Raw genomic sequence first — 11,716 nt, 5'->3', positions numbered from 1 at the left:
AAACATTAGTAGTCCCTACATTGATCTAAGGCGTCGACAATTTTTTTTTTTTTTAAAAAAAAAAAAAAAAAAAAAAAACAGCTTTAGATCCCATGAAAATCTTTCGAAGTCTCTATCGGGAGGGATAATTCAGTAAAACGAGTTGATTTGTTGCCCAATAGGTACCCTACTACCTACAACCAGTACTACCCAATATTACCTATATAGTTGATTCGTGTCAGAGTTGATAACAGGAGAAATGTTTTCTCCTGTCTGAGATAAGCAACAATTACTTGAGCGGGATACAACCTAAGGTGTATTTTCCTTTCCGTAACCTTTCCAAGTTCCCTTGCGTAATAGCGCGACCACACTGTCTGCCAAGGGGCGCTTATGAATTTTCAAAGGTTATTTGAAAAAGAGGCCTCTGAGTGAAATTTTGGTTAGGTAGGTTGAAATGATAAACATACCATTTCAACCTACCTAGTCAAGATGGACCTTCACAAAGTTACAGAATCTTCAATCTATCGTTTGAAATTTTGGTATTTGTTTGGTGAAAAAATTCCAAGAATTAAAGACTGTCTCTCATTTAAGGGAGATGTTTTCACTTTTCATACATGGGGGACTGTGGGTAAACACCATAGAATGCTTTGGCATCCAGGGTGTTGAAGTCCTTTACTGTTGTAACTAGCTGGAACGTACCTATACAATATCTTGGTGGTGTAGTGGTCGAGCTGATCGCCACATATTGAGAAACGCTGATTCAGATCTGGGCAATCAGAAGGGAAACAGTTTCGACCACTTGGTGAAATCTTTCTTCTTCAATTTGAATGGATAGGAAACAAAACAAAGGCCAGGTTACATAGATGAGAAAGGAAAAGCAAAAGAATAGTAAGTACAGAGCATGAAAAACCCCTTTGTTCTTTTTTTATAGCTAGCCTAAAATCAGAGGCGCATAGTGAAAATTTCAACCCTCCGAAGGATCGCGATTTGAAAGAAGACGTCAATAAAAACAAAGATCGAGCTCAAATTGAAAAAGAAGAAAAAATAAATAGACATATTTGAACGAGCATAACCAAATATTGATGATTAATCTAAATGTTACCGGGTATAGTTGAAAGAGTTTAGACTTTAGACAATACAATATCCTACATATTATGTAGATATGTGAGTTCTGTGTTTCACAATGGAATAGGACTACTCTAATTCAAAGAAAATTTTATTGACAAAAGTATAAATCAAAACCTGTGTCCACATCAAGATATCTACGACACTGTTGTGACGTGAAAAAGAACGCAGAAAACTTTGGAGGAGTCAACACGACCTATTTACTCCTATAGTAAAGCAATAGAAAAGCAGCTGTGTAGGTGACGTGAAAAAGAACGCAGAAAACTTTGGAGGAGTCAACACGACCTATTTACTCCTATAGTAAAGCAATAGAAAAGCAGCTGTGTACGCGCATATTCCCACGACAGCAAGTAGGCATGTCATTATTAGAACATGTTGTTACCTACACGGTAAACACCCCTATGCTGGAAACATACCTAAAGTGTATAATTGAATAGTGAGCAGCACTGCATCCCCTCTTGTTTAAAATGTCTTTACTGGAGTGATAGGAGCGAAATTCAATCATTGTAGCGCGTAGAAAATACCTACATTGTTAATAATCAGATTGTTTTAAAGGATATAAGTGCTCAAGGAATTTAAGTTGAGACTGTCTAAAATCTAAATTTGGCTTCGTGTATAATTGAATAGTGAGCAGCACTGCATCCCCTCTTGTTTAAAATGTCTTCACTGGAGTGATAGGAGCGAAATTCAATCATTGTATTAACAGCGCGTAGAAAATACCTACATTGTTAATAAACAGATTGTTTTAAAGGATATAAGTGCTCATGGAATTTAAGTTGAGACTGTCTAAAATCTAAATTTGGCTTTCTGTAGGTCAAGGATCCTTGAAGGATTCAAGGTCGTTAGACGAGAAAAGATTTGAACGCCACCAAGGAGCTCTGGTGAATACTGATAGATGTACTTTGGTAAATATTATTAGATATACTTTTTGTCTTGGGACTTAAAAAGAAAATGGAATTAGATATACGAGCATACCTACAAAGTATGTAGGTACCTTTGTAGAAGGATTTCATAGACGAGAAAGGATTTGAAAAGTGACGTCTTGTAAAGACACTATAAAAAGACTTTAAAGTTATCTAGGTTGTCTATGACTGTACCTTACTTCTTAGTAAAATCCGGACTATCAGGTTAACCAAGCTGTCTCAAAGACCAAGGCAAAATATTTAACAACTCTTTTCATTGTATGCTTGAAACTAAAAAAAAAAGGTGGAACTTTGAGATGCATACCCTTCAAGTATGTAGGTACCTTTGTAGAAGGATTTCATAGACGAGAAAGGATTTGAAAAGTGACGTCTTGTAAAGACACTATAAAAAGACTTTGAAGTTATCTAGGTTGTCTATGACTGTACCTTACTTCTTAGTAAAATCCGGACTATCAGGTTAACCAAGCTGTTTCAAAGACCAAGGCAAAATATTTAACAACTCCTTTCATTGTATGCTTGAAACTGAAAAAAAAAAGGTGGAACTTTGAGATGCATACCCTTTAATAATACACAAAAAAAGATGATGAAAAGGAACAGGTGACCCCGATACCGATGGGATCCTGTATAACCAATTAATGAAAGTCAAGAAGCCGGAACTTGGAAAACAATATCAAGTACGAGGGAAGTTATTTCACATGAAAGATACCCTAGTTGATATACGACTACACAATACAAACTGTACGTATACAAAGAACATGGATAACAGAGACTTTAGTGAAGCCAAAAACAATAACACCTGTCTTGCTGGTATTCAGGGTAAGGGACATCAAGACATGGACGAGTAGTTAAAGGAAGTTAGCACTTAGCTACGATGGTAGTACATAACTATTTGAAGGATATTACTTAAGACAGAATACTACCATGTATAGCAAAAGACAATGGAATGCTCCCGCTCTACATTCAAGGAGTGCTTCCAATGAAAACTCCCTCGTATGTGATAATGATTAATGATGACATTTTGTGTTCTAAAAAACTCACTTTTAATAAATTTCCCAAATTGTTCAAGTTCGCTTATGTAGTCTATGATCCTGAGTCGAAAACCATTGAGACCAAGGTAAGTGTCATATGCGTCAAGTACCCATGAGAGAAAATTGACTCTACGAATTTCCATAATTTCATACAAAGCTAGACAGTTTTGGTTAATTTTATCGTTGTTCGCTAGGTCCCTCATTGTATCAGATTTCAGTTTGCATTACACCTTACGTACATTTATCGGCATTTCATATCATATAAAGTTGCGTCCATGAGATGCATGCAGGTTTCGGGGAAGTGCATGGCAGGCGTTCAGTCACGCTCTCGACGTTTGCACACCACTAGCAGGGGCACGCATTCATGTCACGTGACCATTTCTGGAACACCTCCTTCAAGGTCATTTGACTTTCAGTAGGGCATAGTGTAATGCCACGCTTTGCCAGGGTAAAGCATCCCATTAAAAAAAGGGCATAGTGTGTTCTGGAATGTGACATTCTAACAGGTTGAGGTTGGCCACATGCAAGTCACACGCTGAGTGTGTCAGGAGCAGACGAGTAACAGGCGTGACCTGTTGTGTCTCACACGTGGCCCCAACTAGACGCTGTTGCAAATTTTGCTGTAGGTCAAGGATCCTTGAAGGATTCAAGGTCGTTAGACGAGAAAAGATTTGAACGCCACCAAGGAGCTCTGGTGAATACTGATAGATGTACTTTGGTAAATATTATTAGATATACTTTTTGTCTTGGGACTTAAAAAGAAAATGGAATTAGATATACGAGCATACCTACAAAGTATGTAGGTACCTTTGTAGAAGGATTTCATAGACGAGAAAGGATTTGAAAAGTGACGTCTTGTAAAGACACTATAAAAAGACTTTGAAGTTATCTAGGTTGTCTATGACTGTACCTTACTTCTTAGTAAAATCCGGACTATCAGGTTAACCAAGCTGTTTCAAAGACCAAGGCAAAATATTTAACAACTCCTTTCATTGTATGCTTGAAACTGAAAAAAAAAAGGTGGAACTTTGAGATGCATACCCTTTAAAATATGCAGGTATGTAGAAGGATTTCATAGAAAGAGTTTTGATATGAAGACGTAATATCCCTGTAATACCACCCATTAAATTCAGGTGCTTGTCTATTGTGTAACGCTAGTTCAGGAAAAGGGTTGATTCCGTACTTCCTTAGGAGACAAGTACAAAGTACGATATGTGTTTCCTTTAGATCTTTAGAACAAGAGCTAGGGGAATATTATTATCTAGCATCGTAACAGAAGTACGAGTATTTATTTACAAGTACGTTCTTGCGGCTGGAAACTGGAAAGTAGAAACTTCCTACCTACGAGTATGTACAAGCAGGGGACTAATTGAACTAATTCATTCAAAAATGTACCTGACCAAATTTAATTAAAGCCAGCCTACTTAGCTTGGAGGGTAGCGCTAGCGCGTCTTGCCTTGTAAGCACTAGGTCGCGGGTTCGATTCCCGCCGGGGGCCACTTTTATAGTAAATAGATAAGGTTCGTTCTCGGAACGGCTGGCTTTCTCCTATACTGTCTTTCTTCTCTTTTCGCTTTCCGGAAGATAAGACCTTGGCAAATACAACTCAATCCAATCCACTCCAATTACCATCACTATACATATATCATCGAAAAAAAGTTCGGATTATTTTCCACGCGAAAGCTAATCTTCCCACGAGAAATTTTTCATTTTGCCGAAATCTCAAGTGAAAAATAAGTCCAATACAAAACGAGGGAAAATTAAATGAATAAAAAAATAATTAAAACTCAATTACTTCGAAGAAAAAGGAGAAGACAATGAAAGATTAAAAAAGTTTCAAAAAGGAAAATAAAAGAAGATACCAAGCTCCCGGTGGGTGAAAATAAGGGCTGGGAGACAATACAAAGGAAGAAAAACCTGATCTTAAGTCCTGTTTCAAAGAACAAGGGGATCTTCAGTTGAGTGATCTTCCCTTCAAATTTCATTATGCTACTCAACCGGTTCTATGAATGAAAATATGATAATCTACGAACTAAATGCGATGAACAACTCGGTTATCTTTTCAAAGTTTCAAGAAAATAGATTTCAGCTCCATATTTTGCTCTATTGGACGTTCTTTGAGAGGTAGAATGAAGTTAAAAAATAATTATATTGATGCTGTTATTCCATTACTGACGCTTTGACATTACGGAGAATATTCAAGATATCAATAACAGATCAAAAGAAAATAAAATAAACTCTGTGTTCAATGACTCAAGTTAATTATGGCATTACGGAAAAGAAGTTGGTACAAACTGATAGTTCCATGTACATAATGTACTTGAGTGGAAAACTGGATAAACACAGCTTTCACTAAAAGCTGGAGTCCATTTATTTGATTCCATTTCAAAATTTCCTTCAAAGGTATGATTTCTCTCTTTCCATTTCCTTTGCTGACCTTCTTTTCCAGAGATATACCTAGGTACATTACTTCATATTTCCTTACAGTACAAACTTGTTTGAAGAGTAAGTGCATGAACGCTACATGCTTTTCTTAATACAACTCTAAAAAAGTTAGAGAACGAACATTATCCCATCAGGATAAAATCCGCCCCGGGCGGAAATCGAACCCGCGGCCTAGCGCTTACAAGGCAGACGCACTACCATCTAAGCTAACTAGGCTGGCTAACAATTGACTTCCATTGTTCAAATTTCTTCCTCTTTCACGTCTCTTTTGTTAATCGTCTTGTAAACACCCTTTTCAGTTTGAGAACGAACATTATCCCATCAGGATAAAATCCGCCCCGGGCGGGAATCGAACCCGCGGCCTAGTGCTTACAAGGCAGACGCACTACCATCTAAGCTAACTAGGCTGGCTAACAATTGACTTCCATTGTTCAAATTTCTTCCTCTTTCACGTCTCTTTTGTTAATCGTCTTGTAAACACCCTTTTCAGTTTGCATTACACCTTACGTACATTTATCGGCATTTCATATCATATAAAGTTGCGTCCATGAGATGCATGCAGGTTTCGGGGATGTGCATGGCAGGCGTTCAGTCACGCTCTCGACGTTTGCACACCACTGGCAGGGGCACGCATTCATGTCACGTGACCATTTCTGGAACACCTCCTTCAAGGTCATTTGACTTTCAGTAGGGCATAGTGTAATGTCACGCTTTGCCAGGGTAAAGCATCCCATTAAAAAAAGGGCATAGTGTGTTCTGGAATGTGACATTCTAACAGGTTGAGGTTGGCCACATGCAAGTCACACGCTGAGTGTGTCAGGAGCAGACGAGTAACAGGCGTGACCTGTTGTGTCTCACACGTGGCCCCAACTAGACGCTGTTGCAAATTTTGCTGTAGGTCAAGGATCCTTGAAGGATTCAAGGTCGTTAGACGAGAAAAGATTTGAACGCCACCAAGGAGCTCTGGTGAATACTGATAGATGTACTTTGGTAAATATTATTAGATATACTTTTTGTCTTGGGACTTAAAAAGAAAATGGAATTAGATATACGAGCATACCTACAAAGTATGTAGGTACCTTTGTAGAAGGATTTCATAGACGAGAAAGGATTTGAAAAGTGACGTCTTGTAAAGACACTATAAAAAGACTTTGAAGTTATCTAGGTTGTCTATGACTGTACCTTACTTCTTAGTAAAATCCGGACTATCAGGTTAACCAAGCTGTTTCAAAGACCAAGGCAAAATATTTAACAACTCCTTTCATTGTATGCTTGAAACTGAAAAAAAAAAGGTGGAACTTTGAGATGCATACCCTTTAAAATATGCAGGTATGTAGAAGGATTTCATAGAAAGAGTTTTGATATGAAGACGTAATATCCCTGTAATACCACCCATTAAATTCAGGTGCTTGTCTATTGTGTAACGCTAGTTCAGGAAAAGGGTTGATTCCGTACTTCCTTAGGAGACAAGTACAAAGTACGATATGTGTTTCCTTTAGATCTTTAGAACAAGAGGAAAAGGGTTGATTCCGTACTTCCTTAGGAGACAAGTACAAAGTACGATGTGTGTTTCCTTTAGATCTTTAGAACAAGAGCTAGGGGCTAGGGGAATATTATTATCTAGCATCGTAACAGAAGTACGAGTATTTATTTACAAGTACGTTCTTGCGGCTGGAAACTGGAAAGTAGAAACTTCCTACCTACGAGTATGTACAAGCAGGGGACTAATTGAACTAATTCATTCAAAAATGTACCTGACCAAATTTAATTAAAGCCAGCCTACTTAGCTTGGAGGGTAGCGCTAGCGCGTCTTGCCTTGTAAGCACTAGGTCGCGGGTTCGATTCCCGCCGGGGGCCACTTTTATAGTAAATAGATAAGGTTCGTTCTCGGAACGGCTGGCTTTCTCCTATACTGTCTTTCTTCTCTTTTCGCTTTCCGGAAGATAAGACCTTGGCAAATACAACTCAATCCAATCCACTCCAATTACCATCACTATACATATATCATCGAAAAAAAGTTCGGATTATTTTCCACGCGAAAGCTAACCTTCCCACGAGAAAATTTTCATTTTGCCGAAATCTCAAGTGAAAAATAAGTCCAATACAAAACGAGGGAAAATTAAATGAATAAAAAAATAATTAAAACTCAATTACTTCGAAGAAAAAGGAGAAGACAATGAAAGATTAAAAAATAAAAGAAAACGTCTCCCACCCGCTCCCTGGAGGAGGAATTATTCCTGTCGCGCTCTTTTTCTCGGGAAAATAAAGGAAAACTGGAAAAGTATCCACATGGAGGTAGGAGGGAAGGGGGGAACCTCACAAAGCGTGGGAAAGCCTCGTAGGAAGTCGTCTCACAAAAGTGACCCCCTAGCCGAGTTTACCCCAGTTTGAAATTGAATTTTCTACAACAAAAACCCGCCTTTCGTTACCCTCCGGAGTTGGCATGGAGTTTATGAAAAGTGACCCCCTAGCCGAGTTTACCCCAGTTTGAAATTGAATTTTCTACAACAAAAACCCGCCTTTCGTTACCCTCCGGAGTTGGCACGGAGTTTATGAAATGTATAATGTATGGAGATTTCATTGTCGAGATGTTCCGTGTATATTTTGTTGAATTAACGCGGGATTATTTTTTCCTCAATTTTGCCGGCGGAATTCGTTCGATCTATCTTAAATGGCAAGTTTATTGCTTGCTTTGGGCCTTTATCAAAATACATGCATAAGAATATCGAGATTACAATTTCTTTCTTGGCAATAAAAAAATCATTTTTGCAGGACATTAACCATTCTTAACTGCAACGAAGAATCCTTAGGCAGTTCAAGTTCCTCTTTAGTAGGTAATCGTACTACACAACAACCCCATTTTACGATATTATGGATACGGATTGTATTCCACAGGAAATACTTCTGTAAGCTATGTATGTATTTTGAATTTAACACATTAGGCAGCTGAATGAGTAAAATGTAAGTAGGGTATAAACCTTCAAACACCGGCGACCCTCGGAAGTGAAAGTGTTCACCATTACCCGATGATCACAACACGCGTTTACCCCCCTCAACATAAGTGTAAGGGCACCTTCAACTCGAGTTCCTGGTTTCCTTATATCCTTTTCCTTAGAAAAAAAGTCCTTCTTGGCTTGTGGCATTTTTTCTTCTTTTCTTCCTACATTTTTTCCAAGATATTTCCAAGAAGATTTTTCTTCCTCAGCAATATTTTTTTTTGGCACGCGTGTTACCTTTATTCTATTCTTCTGCTACATTTCGTTTGTTGTGTTTACAATGGCACGATATAACCCTTCCATGATTTTTTAGTCCGTCCTTCCTTTATTATTTTTTCCTTAGTGATCAATGTGTCTTCTTTTCTTGGGGATATTTTTCCTTGGAAGAAAAAAAAAAAATGAAAGTTTTCTTTTTCTGTTGTTCCAGGAACATCCGGCCATGAAAATCACAACGAAGAAAATGATTTCAACCATAGAGGAGAACACGGAATTCAATAGCAAGAAGAAAGTAAGATTACTTATCCAATTTTTTCTTCCCCTGACCTCAAAGGTAGAATTGTGCGTATTGACGGTTATGTGACTGTAAAATAGTCCGAAATCCGAAATGATGGACGTACCTACGTACAACGAATAACAATGATACAAGAAGCTTTGTCAAATCTACTAAAATTGACATCTCCCAGTTAAGAGGAAATGTGACAGACTGGGTGAGGTCAATTTTAGTAGGCGGGTAGCTTGTCTCCGAATGGAGGGTGAAATCCCCGTCACTGAAGACCTTAACAGTTCGACGGTGACCTTAAAACTCTATCAAATAAATAATTTTATGGTAGGTATCACCTTTTTCTGATGAGATATATGAAGTTCCAATTCAGCATCATGAGCAATTTTATTTTCAAGTTCTTATACAAGACCCAGGTTCTTGTGCTTGAAAGGAACTGAAGTTTTCATATTCGATAATCCACCGGTAAGAACAATATGGTCGATTTTCAAATGTAGAAATATGTATGTGGGTAATTGGGTAGACAGTTATTCAAATATTGCTTCTGAACTGAGCAATAAGTACTCCTAAACCTAATTGAGGAGCCTATATAGACTACTTACTTCTTGGATGGCTCTTTTTGTACTTCTGTTTTCTACTTTTGTAGGTTGACCCTTGAGATTTTCATAGTTCAGTAATCTTCACTTTTCAGTCGATAACAATCAAAGCAATATTAAGGAAAGCATTCAAGAACCTCTGGACAATGAGAGGGTCATTCGGACAACTAATAATGTGAGGCCTTCCACCTTGGACATCAACTGTACTTCAATGAGAAAATGGTCGGACGTAATTACAGGTAGGTAATTCTCAGGTATCTTTTTGGAGATTCTTTTTTATACGTGGCTATCAAATTTATATGATTCCCCTATTTAGCTGGAAGCACATCATCATGGACAACCGGGTTCTGTCCACTGGTGGACAAAGGTCTCTTCTTCGTTCCTCTATTGAGTTCTATACTGTGCTTTATACATCCAGTTACTAAATTTTCGGATCGCATCCACCCACCTACCAAATGATCTACCCAGGTCTGTTCCAATCTTCAGGTGTTCAATCTAAGATTGAACGAGTCCATCTACCATTGTAGATTCGTAGAAGCTTAACCCATCCTTTAGGGCTATTTGCCCCAACACCTCAGTCTCAGATTGATGTATGGTTCATCTACCATCAGTTTTATGCCGAAACCGCCTACTCAATCAGTTCTGAATTCGGTGCGTTTAAACTTGTGTTGTTTTTCACTTTCCTTCGTTCTGCAGAGTTCCAATTTGAATATCGTACTAATAGCACATTTCCTTCACATGTTGATTTTCAGTGCCCCTGATGATGGCATACATAACAAGGTACATGTACGGGACTGACAAGCTGAGACCGAACGCTTTCGAAATTCGCGGTCTGAATGGTTCGAAAACGGGAATCATACATTGCGAAGACTCTGCTATCCTATCCCAGTGGCTCAAATACGTAACTGACAATATAATGGCACTCACTAATTTACAGGTAAAGCAGGTGTGTCAACACTTAGTTGACCGGCAGTCGATCGATATCGATTGAACCGTCCACATTGCTTCGACAACATCGATTTATCTCGTCAATTGACGGCCGGTCGACTATGTTTGAACACACCTTTAAAGATGAAGTTGGTATTGTCACAAAAGATCTTATCAGGTCGCATTGGCATAGGGCCTAAATAACCGATAGCCCTTCTTACACCAAATTAATAGACATACATTGAACAATATGCTTTGTTCTTAGCAAGTGAATATAGTTTGGCAGTACCGAATTTTCAATAAAATGTGGTTTCTCCCTCTTTCACAAGTTTTCAAGTAAACTGTGGATTAAAAATCCTCTGATTTTGTTTCAGATTAAATTATTCAATAGAAACTTGCAAGGAGGAGAGAGGGTCGAGTACATGGGTTGGGTGAACGAAGGCATCCTCAATAGAAATACATCCTGGCAGAACTACAGACCCAGGTTCTTGTGCTTGAAAGGAACTGAAGTTTTCATATTCGATAATCCACCGGTAAGAACAATATGGTCGATTTTCAAATGTAAAAATATGTATGTGGGTAATTGGGTAGACAGTTATACACTGTACTATACAGTCGTGTCATGACCTAAGAGATTACAAATGAATTCGTAGGTCAACCTGTGTTCCGTTTACTTGGTCTACTAGTACGTATCAAATAGATAGAAGTAATAAAATTCCCTCAAAGTTTCCGGACTTTTTCCTGGAGGATTTCTCTGACCCTCTTTCGCCATATCTTCCTTGGAAGTAAATACCGAACGGACCACCATCCAAACAATAGAAAACTGAATATGAGGGATTTCCGGGTTTCTCTTTATGTTCAAAACTTAATATGAGATGTTTCTCTTTTCAGCTCACAATAGACGACCTGAACAAATGCAAGAGTAAATTCAAAGTGTACCAGTCAATGCTCAGGATAATCAAAGAGTCGGAAAATGTGGACGAACGGCAACACTGTTTCCTGTTGCAAACTTGTGGTGAAAACTCGAAATATTTCTCGGTGGAAACCCGACACGAGCTTTTGAGGATCGAAAGTGCTTGGCACACTTCTATTTGTACTGCAGTCATTAAATTAGGTGTAAGTATAAAGTTGTCTCCACAGATAGTCGACCGGCAGTCGATCGATGTCGACTGAACCGTCCACACTGGCTCGACAACAT

General features: G+C 38.4%; 1 protein-coding gene across 1 annotated transcript; it reads left to right on the top strand.

Annotated features, from left to right (window-relative positions):
* Positions 1-2,948: 2,948 nt before the first annotated feature.
* Positions 2,949-11,691, top strand: LOC103511364 (gamma-1-syntrophin-like). Its single transcript, XM_026825143.1, has 7 exons — positions 2,949-3,017; positions 3,094-3,141; positions 8,924-9,004; positions 9,665-9,830; positions 10,344-10,528; positions 10,893-11,051; positions 11,410-11,691. The coding sequence occupies exons 1-7, from the start codon at positions 2,949-2,951 to the stop codon at positions 11,689-11,691; spliced, it is 990 nt and encodes a 329-aa protein (XP_026680944.1).
* Positions 11,692-11,716: the final 25 nt, after the last annotated feature.

Source organism: Diaphorina citri, unplaced genomic scaffold (genome assembly GCF_000475195.1).
Source record: "Diaphorina citri unplaced genomic scaffold, Diaci psyllid genome assembly version 1.1 scaffold706, whole genome shotgun sequence".
In the NCBI taxonomy this organism is placed as follows: Eukaryota; Metazoa; Arthropoda; class Insecta; order Hemiptera; family Psyllidae; genus Diaphorina; species Diaphorina citri.
This window is presented reverse-complemented; position numbering and strand designations above follow the sequence as displayed.